General features: G+C 37.1%; 1 protein-coding gene across 1 annotated transcript in view; it reads right to left on the bottom strand.

The window, feature by feature from the left end:
* The window catches only part of NBEA (neurobeachin), a gene marked incomplete at its 5' end in the record, with an annotated part of 948,936 nt that overhangs the window by 29,479 nt on the left and 898,721 nt on the right, over positions 1 to 20,736 (bottom strand). Inside the window, 3 exons of the mRNA XM_081083035.1 lie at positions 784 to 855; positions 4,877 to 5,069; positions 7,443 to 7,532. Coding sequence (XP_080939161.1) covers positions 784 to 855; positions 4,877 to 5,069; positions 7,443 to 7,532 — 355 coding nt within the window. The remainder of the gene's footprint in view (positions 1 to 783; positions 856 to 4,876; positions 5,070 to 7,442; positions 7,533 to 20,736) is intronic.

Raw genomic sequence — 20,736 nt, 5'->3', positions numbered from 1 at the left:
TTCCTGGTACTAAACCTTATATCCTCCCAAAGACATATAAATGCTATTATATATAGGGGTATACCTGACTGAAATGGTTGTCTCTATCTTATTTCTGGGTTCAGAGATAAAGGGTGAATTAATATAAGCAAAAAGTACTATAACTTGTATGTGGCTTAATATTTCATAGAATTTTGATTATTTTCCTAATTTAGTTTTCTACATGATCACCTGAAATAGGCAAAACCAACATTAGTATTATAAACCATCTTGCAGATATGAAACTGAGGCCTAGAAAGATTAAGAGGCTTGTTCTGGATCATATGGCTAATAAAGGTGTATGTGATAATTTAAAATATATGTAATATCTTCTGCAAAGAGTTATAGCTCATGAGCTTGCAATTTATATGAAATGTTTAATTTAAAAAATGTTTTAGCCCTACTAAATAAAGATTTCTTTAAAAAGATGTTTTTCAGTATTAGTTTTTTTAATAATCTCTTTGAGCCCTTATATTTTTAAAATAATATCAAGTTGTAAAAGACTAGTTTAGGATGAAAGAAAGAACAGTTTGGAAATATGTGCCTTGTTTAGAACCAACTCAAAATGACTTCCTAAAACATAAAGGAAAGCCACAAATAAGTGTTTAATACCAACAAAGTTCTTATATGGCATATTATGATTTTCACAGCTCTTCACTGGTAATTTGACATTTGCACATAAATTCTGTGGCATAAAAATATTATTCAACTATCATTTGTGAACAGTCAGCATTCATGAAAATATATACTTTTTTGTTGGCATACCAATGAGTGGATCCATTTCAATGGGAAGATGATGGGCTTGATCCAAGGAGTACCCTGGAGCTCCTCTGAGGCCTACAGATTAAATAAGAAGAGAAAACTACCATTAAATTATCAGAAAAGAGGCATTTCGTAATAAGCAGTATTTTATGATGATTATACAAAATATACATTTGCTTAAAGGTTATTTGGTAAATTCTTGTGAGAATGATTAAGTCCCACCACATGTCTTTGTAGATAGTCTTTTAAAAAATCATTACAATAGAGACTGCTAGTTTCCACTTAGGATGTAGAATGTAGAAAGCTAGAAAGAATGTTAATATCATAACAAAAAGCTGGATAAAATAGATTATCATAACATTTCTTGAACCCAAAAGAGAGCTAAGGTTGCTGGGCAACTAATGAGGCTGAAATCTAAGAAAAGGCCATGCCTGCAAGCAGCGATGTGTGTGAGAACAGGTTCACCTAGACACGGACAGAGGGGAGATGCAGCTCCCACCCAAGTGGGTCTTCTTTCAATATAGGACAAGTCAACTAAAGGCATAAACCTGAGCCACACCTCAAATCTTAAACTCAGTAAAAACTTCCTTCAGAGGATAAATGTTTTAGGGCTTGATTAAGGTCATCAGTCATAATTTATTACATGTGATTATCTAAATATATAAAAAGCTAATATGTTAAGTGTCCATCGACTGGTCTCTATGGCACGCACTGACCATCAGGGGGCAGATTCTTAACACAGGAGCTGCAGTGATGTGCACTGGCCATTTACAGAGAAACAGCACCACAGACCTGGAGCCCACAAAGCAACACTCAGTTTCCCCCAAGTGGGACACAGGCCCTGCCACCACCTGGAGTGACACCCCACCAAATTGCAGCCAAAGCTGCCAAGACCCCATGGCACAAAATGAGGCACACAGCCCAGTCCAGCCCAGCCCAGAAATGGTAGCTGTGGCCACCAGTTAATGATGTCACGTAGCAACACCCGGCTTCCTCTTCCTAGCAACTAGCCTCCTTGCAGTTTCTTCAGCCCAGCAACACAACTTGCTTTATAGCCAGGTGGAAACATTTCACACTGTAACCAAATGTCTGTGAAGCCTTTTCCTGTGCCTCATCTTATTTGATCCTCACAGAAGTCCTGGAATAGGTAGATAGGAGACTAGGTAGAATCCTATTTTCTTTTCATTAGCCAGAAAACAGAGATTTAGAAAGTTTAGAAACTTGACCCAACTGAAAAAAAGTAAGAAATGGTGAACCTTGAAAATGACTTCAGGTTTTCTCACTGCGCAGTATACAGTCAAAGACTGCTGCAGTTAAATATTTTACCCTTTGTTCTTCCTGTGTGCTCTACAATAATAATCTGCTTCATATTGATATTTACTGCTGTGTTGCTGACAATTACCTGAAAGAGAATTTGGGGTGCTTCACTGGGCTGGAAAAAGTTTAACTAAATCAGGAAGCAGGTCTAATTAAGCAAGTTTATTCTATATCTATAAAAAGGCTAAGTTGACTTGTGCATGTGGGATACATATAAAGCTCTTGCTGGCACCAATCACACGTGTGTGTTTCAATCTGTCATTGTTGATTGTGAATTTGGTTGACACTTCTATTATAGAGAAAGGGTGAATAGTGATATTAAAATATTTCTTCTAATTAATTTCCTTTCAATGTGCACGAATCTGTGCACTGGGCCACTAGTATAACATATAATGTTTTGGAACAATTCTAAAGAAAATTTTAGTCCTTCATAATTTTCTCCCAATACAAAACATTTCTAGAGGCTAAGACTCCTGTAAATATTCATATACAGGACTGGGCAAAAGTAGGTTTACAGTTGTGAGTATGCGAGACACAGAGGTTATTCTTGTATTATTATTTATTATTGTACTAGAGGCCTGGTGCATGACATTCGTGCACTGGGGTTGTGGGGGTCCCTGAGCCCAACCTGTACCCTCTCCAATCTGGGAGCCCTCAGGGGAGCCCTCTCCAATCTGGGAGTTTCTGTCTGTCTTTGCAATCATATGAGTGAATTTTCTGAGACCCCAGCTCAGTTTGGTTTGTTGCTCACAGAATAATAGAGGCATGTTTTTTTTCTTTGATTCATTGGTGGAGATTTCCTGGAAGTTTTAGGATATCTTCCCTTTAATTTTTCCTAGACACTCTGATTTTACTTCTGTCTCTCACCTTTGCTTTCCCTCCATCCCCCACCACAACAGTAACTTGTTTCAGGCTCACTTTGCTTTAGTGTCTAGGACAGCTGTGGGCAAACTACGGCCCGTGAGCCAGATCCGGCCCATTTGAAATGAATAAAACTAAAAAAAAAAAAAGACCGTACCCTTTTATGTAATGATGGTTACTTTGAATTTATATTAGTTCACCCAAACACTCCATCCATGCTTTTGTTCTGGCCCTCCAGTCTAGTTTAAGAACCCATTGTGGCCCTCGAGTCAAAAAATTTGCCCACCCCTGGTCTAGAAGATCCATCTGCCATCTAAACTATGATTCCCAGCATTCCTGGTGCTCCCCATGCTCTGGGCTTCCGCTTCCGGTGCTGGAGCTGCCACCAAAACTACTATTCCCAGAATTCCCAGTGTTCCCTGCAATCTTTGTTTTCCCTTCCTGCTCTGTCTCTGTCCCATGGCCTCCCACTCTGCCAAGTCCTTCAAGCCGACAGCTCTCCCTCTGTGCTCTCTGTCAGGCGGCTTGGGGAGCCAATTTCCCCAAGCTGCTCTACTCTCTGCCAGCTCTCCCACTCTGCTCTCCGCCCGGCTCCTGTGTATGCAAATTAACCTGCCATCTTCTCCAGGTTAATTTGCATACTTACTCCTGATTGGCTGGTGAGCGTAGCAGAGGGACAGTCAATTTACATGTTTCTCTTTTATTATATAGGATTATTTTCATATGAACGATTGTAAACCTACTTTTGCCCAATCCTGTATATTTGAAGATGTTTGCTATACATTTCTGATTGAATGGAAGTAGTTCTACTTCATGTTGATAACATCACCAAAAACTGTATAATAGGTACACTTAGAAGCTTTTAGGAGACTAAGCTATGGTATAAATGACTATCTTTCAGAGAAATACAGAAATAAATAGAATAGAAAGATTTCAGTTAATTCACCATGGCTCATCCATTCAGTCCTGGAGACAGTGGGAATCCTGGAAATTCCAGGGAGATTGTAAGTGCTGAACTGGGCCAACTAAATAATTTGGTCACATCCACTTCTGTCCTGATTAAATAAGTATCAATATGTCTAGTTTTTATGACAGAATTATATCACTTCAAGATGAACTGTCTGGAACTTTCAGGAATAAGTTTGGAGAAAACACATGTGAAATTACTGAATAACTTAGATTTGTCTTTTGTCAAAGACTCTTAGCTTTATAAGGAGAAAGATGGTGTTTATCTTCTTCATTGCTGTATGCTCAGGACTATCTGACACACAGTGGCCATTCAAATATTTGCTAAAGAAATTAATGAGGTAAAAGAAAGAGGATTTGAAACCATTATTCAGAAAATTCGGATTCAAACTCACTTTTGTTTAATATGGGAAAACTGTTTTTCCTATGTAATATGCAAATTAACCCTCACACCCTCACAAGATGGCTGTCTACAACCAGGCTGACAGGGGGGTTAGTGAGGGATGACCAAATGACTGAACAAGCAGGTTGCGTGGGGTAACCAGGCCAGTGGGGGGGGGGGGGCGACCAGGCCAGCAGGGAGGGCAGTTAGGGGTGACCAGGCAGGCAGGCAGATAAGGGATTAGGAGCCAGCGGTTCAGGATTGTGAGACCCGGAATTGGGCCTAAATCAGCAGTCCGACACCCCCCAAAAGGTCCCGGATTGGAAAGGGTGCAGGCTGGGCTGAGGGGATCCCCACCCTATGCACAAATTTTGTGCACTGGGACTGTAGTCAAAATATGACAGCAGCAGATAAGACAGACAAGGGTCATACAGTTAGGTCTGACAATTATTTACTCTGCTGCATTTTGGTGATAATTTGGCAGAGTAGCTTGCCTGCAGAAACACATATCTTACCTTAATTGCAGTATTTAAGAACCATTTAGCAAGTGACTTTCTTAGGTGCACCTACCTACTGTGTTGTGCCATCGATTCACTGCAAACAGTCTGCTGCAGGTCACAGTCACCACAGCAGGGATAGTCAGGTGGGGCAGTGTGTTTGCTGCCACATGGGTTACTGGAGAATTTGATGGAAACTTCAGCACCATGATCACATCCTGTTGCATCTGATCTTTAAACATGAGTGGACTCTGTGGAAGGAAACACTGTTGAATAGAAAGGGAAGAGAGTGAAAGAAAACAGAAGGGATAACACAGTTAGTGAAAGTTCTGGAGAGCATGAGGTTAGCATGAGCACACAGAGAACAAAACAATGCTAATTTTGGTACTGTGAAGACAGCACAGAGAAAAGAGAGCAGGGACTCTGGTAGTCATTGATGGAGGACACCCAATTCTTAACAACCAGTCTCCATTTAAGTACCACCAGACTGCAATGTAAGAAGTTAGCTTATAGTTATGTGCACATGATGTAACATAAATATTCAATGCAATTAAAACATCCGGTTTGTGGGAAAATTAGTCAAGTCAGTTACTGACACTGTTTACATGAAGTATAAAGTACATAGATTGATATCTTTATTTTTTACCAGGTTGACCTGGGGTCATGGCTACTGTCTATATAGTGAGAACTTAATAGACTCCATTGACAGAGCTTTATACACATTTCTACTGTGGCACTACTGACTGCTTATGGTCTGTGCCTCTTTTCCCCAATCTGTACTGTGAGCTTACTGAAGGCTAACCTGCTTTTAATTTTTAAATCTTTGTTTCTCAAACATCGAGCTTATGACTTGAGAGACAGTAGATACTCTAAGTACTACTATTAAGTACTATAAAACACTATAAATACTACTATATAAAAACACAAAATAGGGATCCTGGGAATAATCATTATTTAGCTCTCATCCATGTTTTGTAATTGCTATATAAATGAATTCTCTGCTACATGAATTTAAAAAGCTTAAATTTTCTTTATAAATAGTTCCAAGCCAATTTAGTCTCTAACAATTTCCCCTAGGAAAGTAATGGAGTCTAACCAGGCATTAATCCAGGATTATTATTATTATTATTATTATTATTATTATTATTATTAAACAAAGAAAACTAACTCAGGAATAAACTCTTCTTCCAAAGCATTTCATAAAGTAAGGTGTTCAGATAGATCATCTTGGACAGTTTATTAAAAATGCTTCATCTCAAGGCTTGAGAATCCATATCTACACTCTGACTGGGTGCTTGTATGGGAAAGCACACTTGGTACAGACCTTTCTGCTCTGTCACACACAAGGACCCATTCAATCAGAAGAGTTCATTAGCAACTCATCAAGGGGATGAAACTAGTTGAACCATTATAGAGAAAAAAATGCTTTCAAACAAACATTTTATTTGTGTATTTCACTAGGAGTTTGTCTATTGACTCTTTGAAGGTATAGAGGATGTACTTATTTGCCTCTGTATTGGCAATGCTTACCATCATGTCTGACACACAGAAGGGGCTCAATACAAATTTGTTAAGTAACTGACAGAATAAATGAAAGGTGTAAAAATACTTCCATCACCACATAACAACTTAGAACTTTGTGTATGTCTATACATATTCCCCAGAGCTCTTTTTCCCAAATTAGGGTATTTGCTGCCTTGATAACTGTCTAAAAAACCTGGTAAGTTGTAATTCATTACATTTTTTGCAAATACATTTTTATCTTCAAGCATTTTTTACTAGAGAAAAAATATTAAAACTCAGTTTTTAAAAAATCTAAATGTTTATCAGAAAATTTTTTATTTTCTTCAAATTAGATAAAGAAGGAAATGTTTACTATTTGCTAATAAGCTAAAAAAGGACTGCTTTGCTATTAAAATATTCACATTAAAATGAAAATAATATTATTTTCCATTGCAAATGGAAAAGGAAAATTTAACTTAAATTAAATAACTAATGATGATTGATGACACCAGCTAATGTTTATTGAGAACTTATTGCATGCCAGGTGCTGGTCTAAGTGGCGTACATATTGAGTAATGAAACTCTCAGGGATGATGAAATGTAAAGAGAAGTTAAATATACCTTGCCTAAGTCACTCACTAGTTAGTGGCAGAGATGGTGTTTGACCCAACTCTGGCTCTGGAGCCCTTGTTCTTAACCCCTCTGCTCGACTGCCTCTCTGTCATGACCATAAATTACTTTTATATATCTTTTTTTAAAATGAACTACTGCCCTTATCTCACCTTGCCCAAAAAGATTAAATTGGACAATATGTTGTATTTATATGTTTTTCATACTAATGAATAAATCGAATCTAATTGTGGTGTGGGTGTACATAGGCTGTATGTGTATGAATGAGTTTATGTTGAGGCAGAGAAGATGGCTATTTTTGTGAACCCCAAATTGTGCTAGCTTCAGCAGGACTTAAAGGTAAGAACTGCACTCTCTTCTCTGTTTCTCTCTAGAGTATCAGTAAATATCTAGGTAAAGAGTTAACCAATATATTGAGAAGCTTTAAAAACATTGCTAAAAATAACTTTTATTTGATCTATATCCAGCTACAAGAAAGAAAATTTCAACAAGCTGATATGTCTTACCAGGTGCATGGCAGAGCTCCGAGGCGGATGTGGCTCAATTAGTAACTGAGATGGTGTCTGTCCAAAGTTCTGTATCTGTGCCTCCATGGCCTGCAGGGGAAGGGGAGTGACTGTCATAATCAATAGGCATCAACGGGGGAGGTCAAGACACTCTGACAATGCAAGTGTATCCCAAGTCAGCCATGAAAGAAATCCAGAAAATTCACTGGGTGCTCTTCTCTCAGGGTGCAGAGTCATCCAAGTGTTAGTATTTTGTAGACAAGCTTTCATTTCCTTGCAAATGTGCTTCTGCTAACCAAGTCACTATTATGACTTAGAAGCTGGGGTTAATTGTGAAAATGTTAACTTGTGAGAAAATGCATGCAGCTAATGACCAAAGAACACAAGAACCTGCTTAACACTAAATACAACACATATACCTCAATAAAGTCCTTTGTAAGAATGAACATATGGAGGTCTCTAATGAAATAAGCTTCTGAAATCTTTATGGGAATAAAAAAAGTGAGACATAAAATCCACAGACAACACAAAATATAATTCAGAAAATCACATGTTCTAATAAATGGAGAAGGCAATCAGTAGAAATAACACTAAGACTTGTATAATGATTAAATGTAGCAAAACGTTCACTACAAAAATATATTTTAGCATGCTATGCTGCTTTAGATGAATCCTGGAATATTATTTTAAGGTATAAATTTATTATTTTCAAAAAGTTTCTGAAATTATAGAGAAAATTAACCCAAAGAGGAACCCATTATTTAAGCATTCTGAGTTATGCAATATTTCATTATGGCCTATGTAGATGGAAATATTAATGAGATTTTAAGGCTTCTAATGAATAAAAATAATTTTAGACCCCAAATTATCTAGACTGTATACTTTTATTGTATGTATGTCAAAGAGATAATCTTGAGAACTAAGTATATCTTCTATATGTAAATTCTACAGGCAAAATATTTCAATATATTAAGCTAGGCTAATGGAAGTAATTTTCTAAAATACTATATGTAATTTAATTCAACAAGGAGAACCACATTATTTACTATGATCATTACTCTGTTACCATGCTAATTTCCACCCTAAAATGATATGCCATTTTGTTGCACATAAAAGTGAAATATGAAAATCATTGCTGAGTGCAGGTAAGTTGGTAGATGGCTCTCAACACAATATTGCCACTAATCATATCACTATCTACAATTCTCATTTATAAAGTACTTAAATTTAACAACCTGTCCTCTTAGGCTGCAATTCAAAAAATTTTTTTCAATAAAAGTGTGAATTTTCAAATTTACTAGCAATATTAACCATGACTGCATCATTATCTGCCAGATTTTAGCATAAATGGGGCTTTGGTTCTTTTACTTGCAGAGGCATTAGGATAAATTATTAAATCTCTTTAAGTGCTTCCCAATTTTAATGTATACATTCATTTGCATGGTGTCCACACATATGCAAAGTGTGACTATTTACCTTGATTGTACTCAAGCGATAACAGCATATTTTATCTTCTCAAAGCAAGATTTATGATTTTATAATGGGGAAGTAATCATTTCTGGCTAGGTTCACATTATTATTAACAAACTCTTGAGAATTATTGAAAAAAAAAGGAGTACTTTTATTGTTAAGCTGTCCTGATTAGAAAATGTCCAATACTTAGCTCAATGTATAATGAAGAGCTCAAGTCTCTCTAACAATAGATACTATTGCTTGTGTTTTTATTCTTCCAGAAAGAGGACCAGGGTGGGACTAGGGAGACAGGGATAAAATTAAACATTTAAATCTCTGGATCAGTGCCTTGAACTTAGCAGGTTCTTAGCAACTTAAATGTTCCTAAAAGGAAGGAATCAACAAACATGCTTTTGCTTGACTTTAATGTTTTTCTGAAAGGAAAGGATTAAAATTATACTAGAAAATATGAAACTGATTTAATTTCCAGAAATCTTCCAAATAGCTCTCTTCAGTGGGTCCTGTCTGATCCTTTTTGGACTGAGGTAGAAGACATTATATATATATATATATATATATATATATATATATGTCTTAAATGAATCTCAAATGGCATCAGGATAAATTTTAAGTTGTGATCAATCTCACCTTTTTATTAAGCAATCTATTCCTACATTGAACGTTTATTTCTTATTAGGCTAAACTGAATCCCTCTTCCTTGTGATCTAAAGGTTCTGATTCTAATAACCTTTTAGCTATCTTGTAATTCTGCCTTCTAATAATTCTTTATCCTCTAATTAAAACATGTATAAGTCTTGCCCTGGACAGGTGGTTCAGTTGGCTGGAGCATTGTCCTATCCACCAAAAAGTTGCGAGTTCAATTCCTGGTCAGAGCACATACCCAGGTTGCTGGCTGGACACCTGGTTGGGGCAAAAAATCTCTCTCTCTCTCGCTCTTTCTCCCCCCTTCCTCTTTCACTAAAATAAATAAAAGCATAACCTTAGGTGAGGATTAAAAAAATACAAGTCTTTCCAATCTTGAAAGAGCATGCTGTTTCTCCTAAGTTCTGTCTCTTGTCATTACCAACATGTATGTATGGGAAGTGAGCACCTACTTACTTTCTTCACCTGCTCCCCCATCATGTGTTTGCTATGTTCCCCCACTTTTAAAATGCCATCAATGTCTTCTTTATTGTCAAGAAGGAAGAGTGCACAAGGATGTGCAACCAATGGAGCATAGCCCTGGAGCAGTTATTCTAACTATTCCCTGATGGGGGAGAAGATGCCTCCCTTCAGGAGGATCTTAGGCAGGGTTCTATCTCCTTCCCAGACTTTCTAAATCAGTGGTTCTCAACGTGTGGGTCCTGACCCCTTTGGGGATTGAATGACCCTTTCACAGGGGTCGCCTAAGACCATTGGAAAACACATATATAATTACATATTGTTTTTGTGATTAATCACTATGTTTTAATTATGTTCAATTTGTAACAATGAAAATACATCCTGCATATCAGATATTCACATTATGATTCATGACAGTAGCAAAATTACAGTTATGAAGTAGCAATGAAAATAATTTTATGGTTGGCGGTCACCACAACATGAGGAACTGTATTAAAGGGTCGCGGCATTAGGAAGGTTGAGACCCACTGCTGTAAATCATAATGAATGTCCTTCATATTCTCACAGCACCCCTCTCTATTGTGGAGTTCAACACAATTCTTCACATGACTGTTTGGTCTGAATCACTGCAGATCAGGACTATGATTTAGTCCTACAGAGTCCAAAAGTATTTGCTAAATTTAGAAGTGGGGCAATGGTGGGATATTTGTGCAAAATCTGAAAGGTTGCGTAGAAGAAGGAAAGCACAGTAGTAGAGAAAATTTCAGAGTTCTTTATCTTTTACAATTCAGTACTGCAAAAACAATTGACAAAGATTTGTTAAGTTGTTACTCTATGCCAATGGATACAAAATCAGATACCAGACTACTTCAGGAAGGTTTCAACCTCTAAGGTCATAAGATGAGTTAACAAATCAGGGCGTGTGGCAGGTAGAAGGACCATGGTGGAGGCCAGCTCAGAGTACCAGGGAGCCGAGGGGAGTGAATGTATATCAGACTCAGGGTAAAAGTAGGAGGTAGGGACAGTAAGGCTATTAGAAGAAAGACTTTCAGAAAAAGGGCTTAAACTGAGGTCTGAAGGTTGAGTAGGAATTAGCTAGTCCACAGCATTAAATATCAAATATTTTTTTCAATGTAGAATTTTTTCATTAATAATTTCCAAATATATTAAAACACCTTCAAATTACTTCTTAATGATAATTAAATAGGCAGAAAAGCAAAGAAAAATGTGAACTAAGTTATGCATAGGGGAACAAATTAAGTGAATTCGAACAGTGTAATTTTCAGATTTCATACTAATGTATGACATAGGACTTTTATCCAGCTCTTTGTTTTCTCACTTATTTTTCACAAGCTCTCTCTAGTCATCTTCCACTGTGTATGGCTGCGTCATCTATGCCCTGTACAACACTGTCTAGTTAGGGGACAAATGAGGGATAAAATCTACCTCAATTGCCAGAAAAAGTAGCACCTTTTGTAATTCATCCCCCTAAAGAGGGTGTCTTTTTTATTTGCATGAGGAGCCATATGTGCTGCACATAGCTGTGACATGTGCCTTATTCCTTTACCTGCTCCATGTCTTGTTTAATTGCTTTTTTTTCCTTCTTGACTTCCCTCCCAAGAAAATCCTGTCTCCTTTATGAATATAAGAATACATAGCTGGGATTAAATCTTTAGAAGAGGAAAAATATATGCAGTGGGGTATAAATATTATATGTGTGCCTATTAATATGAAAGACCTCACAGCCAAGGTAACAATAAATGCAGTGACAGTAAGTCAAAGTTCAGAACAATCTTCAAATACATTCAAAAATTTCTAAAAGAAAAAAAATTACTTTTTAAGTGAACGCATGTGCATTTCCCCTCTCATTGTATTTACTAGTAGATAAAAACTTTGGTTAATCTTGTCTTTTCCACAATGCAGCTAAATTTAACCACATACATTTTTCTCCTGTAGAAACTTTACAACTTTTTATCTTTTTTATAGATGTGATTTAGTATTATCTTTCAGACGAAGTGCCATCAGGTCTAAGTGACATGAGAGAGGCAGTGTGAAGAAGCTAATAAGGTAGCTGTCAAGTGACCAGTTTTATCTATTTTTCTTGGTGTGTGCAATTTTTTAAATTGTTTTCCAGAAAAGTCAGCATTTTATGAAGTACTTCAGATTATGCTACTCACAATACAAAATTTCAGACTATGTCCACATCGCTAGTCAATTATTAACAACTAGAAGCCCGGTGCATGAACTTGTGCACTGGTTGGGTCCCTCAGACTGGCCTGCGTCCTCTTGCAGTCTGGGACCCATCGCAGGATGTTGGACTGCAAGTTTCAGCCTCAGGGATCAGGGCAAAACTGGAAGTCCGACATTCCCTGAGGGATGTAGTAGTGCGCGAAGTGGCAGGTGGCTGGGGAGGAGCCTGGCCCAGGCACCGCACTGCTCCCACTCATCCTGTCCCCTCTATGCTTGCCACTTAGTAGCCCTGCCATGGAGGTGGGAGAGGTTGCCAGCTGTGAACCTGGTGTCAGGTGCCCGTCAGTCAGGTGAACGATGCTCCCACTGTGGGAGAGCACTGACTACCAGGGGGCAGCTTCTGCATTGAGCTTCGGCCCCCCTGGTGGTCAGTGTGCATCATTGTGACTGGTCGACTGGTTATTCGGTCATTTGGGTGCTTAGGCTTTTATATATACAGATTTTCAGAAAATTCAAGAAAAAATTAATAAAAGTGATTGCTTGGGAGCACAGAAAAAGAATTTCAAAAAATTTCCTCAGTATTATGTTATGTTATCTCACTGTACAGTTCTTACTTAGACTCATAGAGAGTAGGCAGACAGCTCTGATGGGGGTGGGGGTAGGGGGTGATGGGGGGATTGAGCAAAACAGAAAAAAAGAGAGAGAACTCATAGGCATGGACAGCAGTGTGGTGATTGCAGGGTGGAAGAGGGTGGATGGAGGTGGAAGAGGGCATAGAGGGGATAAAGGGTGATGGAAAAAATAAAATAAAATTTTTATTAAAACAGAATTTTATGTTACTGCTTTAAAGTAGATACTATTCTTTGTACCAAAAAAGCCCCCATAAAACTTTGACATAAAACTAAAAATATATGTGATTTATATCATCTTTCTGTCCTATCTCCGAGTCTACCAATTCTATACCAAATAGAAAAACAAAAACAAAAACAATGGGATTTTGAGAAGTCTGCAAGATTAAAGAAAAGATTACTTAATGGCAGACTATATTTTAACTCTTAAACTTTGCTTCTGGTGTATTGTTGTAATAAAACAAGATCATATAAAGCATTACTTTTTAATGCTGGTAAAACAGGACCAAAATAAAACAAACAAATAATGTCTTCAGTTTGTTAGTTCTTGCTTTATAGACATTAAACTATATAAAAAATTAAAATTTATATCCAATTGCTTTTAATTTTTCATAGAAACTACAAAATAGAAGAACAAACATGTTTCCTTTGTTTTAATAATCAGCTGCATTAAGCTTAAATCCACACTATACCAGCAAAGTTATTAGAATATTTAAGAAAATATTTGGTAAGTCAATTAAAAAGAACCACATTTGTTTTAACTATCAGACTGTGCTAGAAAATATGGAGTAGAGTCTGATTTGTTCATTTACCTGCCCCAGTGCTTGCTTTTATTCTTTTAGTATAAACATAAAAAAATGAAGAGGAGACTTAATCTTCCTGCTTCTTTCTATTTCCTCTTTGCAATGATGATTTGTAATGATGATATTACATAATTGACTTAACAAATAATAAATGTGGAAAAAACAAGCATTCCTACCCATTGGATATAAAATGCTCTATCTGGAACATTTTTCTTCAAATTAGGTCAATGCCATTGGTGGCAAGGTCACTCAATTTTTCAGCAGGTCTTTGAATAATATTGTTTCATTAAATGTTGTTACTTTATAATATTGATAAGATGCTGTATGAACTTAACTTTCATTTATATCAATTAGCCTAAGTAGAAAGTGCTTCATTTAAAGTAGCAGAATCTACTGAAGATGTTAACTGAGGACTTACTGTATAACTCAGGGAGGAAAAGTGCATGTATTTTTTTTTCTTTTTTGTTAATCCTCACCTGAGGATATTTTTTCCATTGCTTTTTAGAGAGAGTGGAAGGGAGGGAGGGAGAGTGGGAAGGGAGGGAAGGAGGAAGGAGGGAGGAAAGAGAGAGAGAGAGAGAGAGAGAAAGATAGAGAGAGAGAGAGAGAGAGAGAGAGAGAGAGAGAGAGAGAGAGAGATCCATGTGAAATTTAAGATACATCGACTGGTTGCCTCCCATATATGCTCCAACAGGGATGGGGTGGGGAGTAGGGAGTGAACCCGCAATCCAGGTACATGCCCTTGACTAGGAATCAACTCATGACCCTTTGGCGTGTGGGCTGATGCTCTAACCACTGAACCACCAGCCATGGCAAAAGTGCATGTATTTTAATGTAATAGGTAGTGGCTGTCCTACTCTGGATGCTTTAAATAAGTCTGCTCATCCTAGAGTAGTGACTTACTCAGGGGAAACATAGAGGCTAGCTGGACCATTTCCTTGCTTCTGGAGAACTAGCCTCCAGGCACTGCAACCCTGGTGCTTCTTGCTCTCTGGCTTCCCACTTCATTCAGCCAATGAAAGCTCAAGACAGGAGATAGGAAGGTGAGGTATTTATTATATGGTCCCTGCTGACAATTTGGCAGCAGCTGGGATGCATTCCTCTACCTGAGGTCACAATTCCTATTGAGTGACCACTTTCCCAAGGCTACTTCTCTTTCCAGTTTCTGGTAATGGCTCCCTCCCTTCCCTTGTAAACTCAGGACTAGGGATGAATATCCCTGGGTGATTCAGCTTCTTTTGTTCATCCACTTTATCCTGCCCATATCTCTGTGAATAAGACCATTATTAAACTCTCTTTGTTATTCTTTGAAAAATGTTTAAATTGCGGTAAATATACATAACAAAATTTACCCATCTTAACCAGAAGGGAGTGCCAAAAAATATGCAAAGTGATGAACAGCAAGGACCTACAACCAAAATTATTCTATCCAGCAAAGCTATCATTTAGAATTGAAGGTCAGATAAAGAGCTTCACAGACAAGAAAAAGCTAAAGGAGTTCATCGCCACCAAGCCAGTATTACATGAAAATGTTGAAAGGTATTCTTTAAGGAGAAGGAGAAGGAGAAGGAGGAGGAGGAGGAGGAGGAGGAGGAGGAGGAGGAGGAGAAGGAGGAGAAGGAGGAGAAGGGGAGGAGGAGGAGGAGAAGAAGAAGGAGGAGGAGAAGGAGGAGGAGGAGGAGAAGGAGGAGGAGAAAAAGAAGAAGAAGGAGGAGGAGGAGAAGAAATGAATAAGAATAAGAATATAAGAATAAGAATAATAATAAGAAGAAGAATAAGAATAAGAATAAGAATAAGAATACGAATACGAATGAGGAGGAGGGGTACAAAACATGAACAATAAAATGGCAACAAATACATATCTATCAACAATTGAATCTAAAAATCAAAACAAATGAGCAAGGAATCTAATGAACAAAATAAACTGATGAATAAAATAAAACCAGAGGCATGGAAATGTGGAACAGACTGATGAATCTCATAGGGAAGGGGGATGGAGAGGAGCGGGGGGTGGGAAGATATTAACCAGAGATACTAATTAATATGCATATATGCATTACCTATGAACACAGACAATAGGATGGTAAAGGCTGGGGGCAGGGCAGGAACCTGGTGGAGGGGGCAATGGGGGGGAAATGGTGGAACATCTTAATACTCTCAACAATACCAATTTAAAAAAATGCAGGGATTATATTTTTATTTGTTTTTTAATTTATTAATTATTTTAGATTAGTAAAACTCGTAATTATAAGAAGACAATTAAGATAGTTTTAAGAAACGTTTATCAGATGTTCTGTTGATCATTTCTTAATCATGTCTCAGAATACTTGGCCAGAAGAAACCTGAAGATCCCTCTTATGAAGACAGTTAGGCATCATGACACTTGTAAATGGACAACATTGTGTTACACCCCCTTCAAGAGCTCCCAAAGGGTGGTGTTGATATCCCTTGTCATATCAAATAAAGAAGTCAGAAGTAGGGAAAGAAAAAAAACAAAGGATAACAAAGTCATAGAATGCATAACCAATGCTTGTAGAGGCCATCAGTGTTGTCACTATGAAAACCCTCTCAGTGGTTCTCAACCTTCCTAATGCCGCGACCCTTTAATGCAATTCCTTATGTTGTGGTGACCCCCAACCATAAAATTATTTTTGTTGCTACTTCATAACTGTAATTTTGCTACTGTTATGAATCGTAATGTAAATATCTGATATGCAGGATGTATTTTCATTGTTCGTGACCCATAGGTTGAAAACTGCTGAATCATCGGGAAGAGAAGTGGGTTATTTTTCTTCCTTATACATTTTATTAATTCACCTTCTAGGAAAGCAAGCATTAGAGCTGTTTTAGTTAAAGACACATCTTTCAGGTTTGTTCCTGACAGACCTATCACGTCAGTTCTCTGTAGTAGCAAGGAATATTTCAGCAAGAAAATAAAGTGAAAACTGAAGTGAACCATGGACATATTTTCACTATAGCACATCCACAGGTATGCATAATTATTCCTGTCAGAAAAAAAAATTGAAAATCAAAAAAATATATAATCTAAGAAGACCAAGAAATATTAGTAACAGATAATTAGACTAAAAACACCACATTTTTATGACTACTGGTAATATTAAATGTACTTAATGTTTCAATATTTCCAGCATAAATGTGTATGTATTTATAAATAGATTGCATATCTGTTCTAAAAGTTTGAGAGCAAATTAGCCTTTTATGATAGGCTTATATGTGTATACTTCACAATGTCAAAAAGAAGTCATGTAAATAATTTTCCAGTATGGCATTATCAACTGTAGATATTTTGATATAGAGATATAAATTATTATTATTCTTCTTTAATTCTTTGTTTAAAGTATTACATATGTCTCCTTTTTCCTCCATTGACCTCTCCCTGGCCACCCCAACCCCCATCACATGCCCTAACCCCCCTAGTGTCTGTGTCCATTGGTTATGCTTATATGCATGTATACAAGTCCTTTGGTTGATCTCTTACCACTCCCCACCCCCCACCCCCACCTTTCCTCTGAGGTTTGATGGTCTGTTCCATGTTTCCCTGTCTCTGGATCTGTTTTTGTTCATCAGTTTATGTTGTTCATTCTATTCCATAAATGAGTGAGATCATGTGATATTTATCTTTCTCTGACTGACTTATTTTGCTTAGCATAACGCTCTCCATTACCATCCATGCTGTTGCAAATGGTAAGAGTTCCTTCTTTTTTACAGCAGTGTAGTATCCCATTGTGTAGATGTACCACAGTTTTCAAATCCACTCATCTGCTGATGGGCACTTAGGCTGTTTCCAAATCTTAGCTATGGTAAATTGTGCTGCTATGAACCTAGGGGGGTATATATCCTTTCTGATTGGTGTTTCTGATTTCTTGGGATATATTCCTAGTAGTGGGATCACTGGGTCAAATGGGAATTCCATTTTTAATTTTTTGAGGAAACCCCATATTGTTTTCCACAGTGGCTGCACCAGTCTGCATTCCCACCAGCAGTGCACGAGAGTTCCTTTTTCTTCACATCCTTGCCACCCCTTGTCGTTTATCGATTTGTTGATGATAGCCATTCTAACAGGTGTGAGATGATACCTCATTGTCATTTTGATTTTCATCTCTCGGATGATTAGTGAGTTTGAGCATGTTTTCATATATCTCTTGGCCTTCTGCATGTCCACTTTAGAAAAGTGTCTATTTAGGTGTTTTGCCCATTTTTTACTGGATTGTTTATCTTTCTTTTGTTAAAATGTATGAGTTCCCTATTTTATTATTATTATTTAATACGTTTTTATTGATTTTTAGAGGTAGAGGAAAGGAAAAGGATAGAGAGATAGAAACATCGATGAGAGAGAAACATCATCCATAGGCTGCCTCCTGCATGCCCCCTACTGGGGATTAAGCCCACAACCTGGGCATGTGCCCTGACCAGGAATCAAACCAATGTCCTCTTGGTGCATGGGTTGATGCTCAACCACTGAGTCACACCAGCAAGGCAAATCTGGAGATTATTATTCTAAGTGAAATAAGCCAGTCAGAGAAAGACAAATACAGTGGGGCCTTGACTTACGAGTTTCATTTGTTCTGTGACGGAGCTCGTAACTCAAATTACTCGTATGTCAAATCATAAAGTGAACGAGTGAGACACATGATGCTGGGCTGATGTTGTGGCGTTCACTGTGATGTTCGCTGCACCAACTAGCAGTGGGGTATCTGAAGCCGGCTCGTAACCCGAATTTTAGCTCACAACTCACAGCAAAAAATCAGCCGAGAGATGGCTCGTATCTTGAAAAGCTCGTTAGTCGGGACACTCGTAAGCCAAGGCCCCACTGTACCACATGATCTCACTTATATGTGGGATCCAATGGACAAAATAAACTAACAAAATAGATCCAGAGGCACAGATGTATGGAACAGACTGACAGATGTCAGAGGGGAGGAGAGTGGGGCGGACTAGACAAAAGAAGGTGAAGAGATTAGCCAAAGAACACATATGCATATCCTTTTTGCTTATAAAGGCCAGATGCAGGGATACTGGATGGAAGTGGGCAAAGTGGGGAAGAAAATGGGGGACATCTGTAATAGTGTCAACAATTAAAACCCATAAATAGAATTAAATCTAGAGGTAGGAGTCAGTTATTTTTCATTATGGTATTTTTACCTTTAAATAAATAAATCTCCATCATGAAACATTTTAACAACAAATTTAACATATCTTGTTATATCCTTGATAATTTATTTCATGGCTTAATTTTTTTCTGCACTGTTTTGTTTTATATAGGAAAAGACTAAGACCAACAAGTTTACATTAATAATAGTAACTAAGATATTAAGAATACTTTAATACAGCTTAATAAAATGAAAATACATATTAGGTACCCCTTAAATTTTTAAGAATCACTTTGGAAGTAAGAAGAATATCATCCTGGAAACAAATAAGCATTAGTAAATATTCTGTTATTTTTATATTCCTAGAAAATAATGGGACTAAAGAAAACTTGACTTGAGAATCAGGAGAATTCACTTAAATGTGCTCTCTGGCTGCATAGCTGAGTGTTGGAAAAATCATTTAATAAGAGCTTTAGGCTAGGTTAATGTTTTTGTTTTGTTTTTTACTGGGAATGTATATAAAATGCCTGGGGAGATTTTATTTCCCTCAAAATAAATCTGCTTGATCCTTTTCCCTAGATATTCCAAGATGTCCATGGGATGGGGAAGGGGACAGTGTATTAGATGTGATGAGATGGATATGGCATTTGAAAATAGTTGAGGGGTGAGAGTGGGGGTATAGATGAAATAAGATTTATTTTTAAAATTGGGTGATAGGTACATAGGGATTCAATACACCATTCTCTCTACTTTTGCAGGGAAATAAAGTTTACTAGGCCATTCTAACACATTTCAATACTTCTTTAGCTTTACTATTTCAAACAAGTCAGCTAGGATCTCCTTAAATGCATGTCCTAATTCAGTAGGTTGGGGGTGCCTGAGAGTCTGAAGTTCAAACAAGTTCCCAGGTGATGCTGATATTGGTGGTTTCTGGACCACATTTGAGTAGCAAGAAGGTAGAAAACTGTGGGACCAGATAATTACTAACCTAAGCAGACCACAAGATGGAATTTTTCAGCCATCATTTGGTAGGTAAAAATATAAATAAAATCACATAATTTTTTATTAATATGTAAAAATGGATAAAAAATTAATTATAATATTTAAAGTATGTACTTAGACAGTTGAGCTCATCTATGAAAAAAAAGCATCTAATTTATGATGTAAGCCAAGACTTGACAATTAAAATAATTTCTAATATCCAACAGCTGTAGTGTTTATGTATTAAGAAGAGCTTTGCACCAGAACTGTTCTGTCATGTTTCTGTCCAGAGGCTATCATGAAAGAGATTATTATCAATTACTGCTTTACAAGTATAAAATACATTAAGCCACCCTATTTTTCTCAACCAGAGATCCGAAGCTGTCAAAGAATGTCAATTTTAAATATGACATAGAGAAGAAAATTATGTTACTGTGACCTCTAATTTCTTGACATCTTAATACCATAATTGCTGTGATTAGTGCTGCTTCATGATTTCACCTGTCAAGAAAGAATCAATAACCTTAAGCTATTTATCAAATTTTAGCTCTAACTTCAAAGCTCAAAATGTGGGATTTCTTTTTTTACAAAAGGGACATTCATATATCAGATATTTCTCTTTTAAACCAGTGTTTGATTTAAGGAATTAAAAGAAACATCTTCCTTAGGCTAGTTGGAGTTTGGTGGAGGTTAATTGTAATGGGCTTCCTTTGGTTTTATTTATGTGAAAGTAGTCATCTTATCATTTAAAAAATACTAAGATAAATATTATCAAATAAAGGTAATGCACTTAGCTTAATACAAGGGTTAACATTTTGGACATTGCTTTTTTTCTAAGAACTTAGGTAGGTATCAACTCTCTCAAGTCATAACACCACAGTGCAGACCTCCAGGAAGTCAATACTGATGTTTTGAAAGAGGTGTTGTGCCCCCCAGAGGCCTCCTCACAAGAGGACTGTGCATATAAAGGAGCACGGATGACCACCAAACAGTGACTATGCTATGC

The sequence above is a fragment of the Myotis nattereri genome (genome assembly GCF_964212035.1).
Source record: "Myotis nattereri genome assembly, chromosome: 2".
Classification (NCBI taxonomy): Eukaryota; Metazoa; Chordata; class Mammalia; order Chiroptera; family Vespertilionidae; genus Myotis; species Myotis nattereri.
The sequence above is the reverse complement of the archived record's forward strand: the minus strand, read 5'-3'. Positions and strand labels throughout refer to the sequence as shown.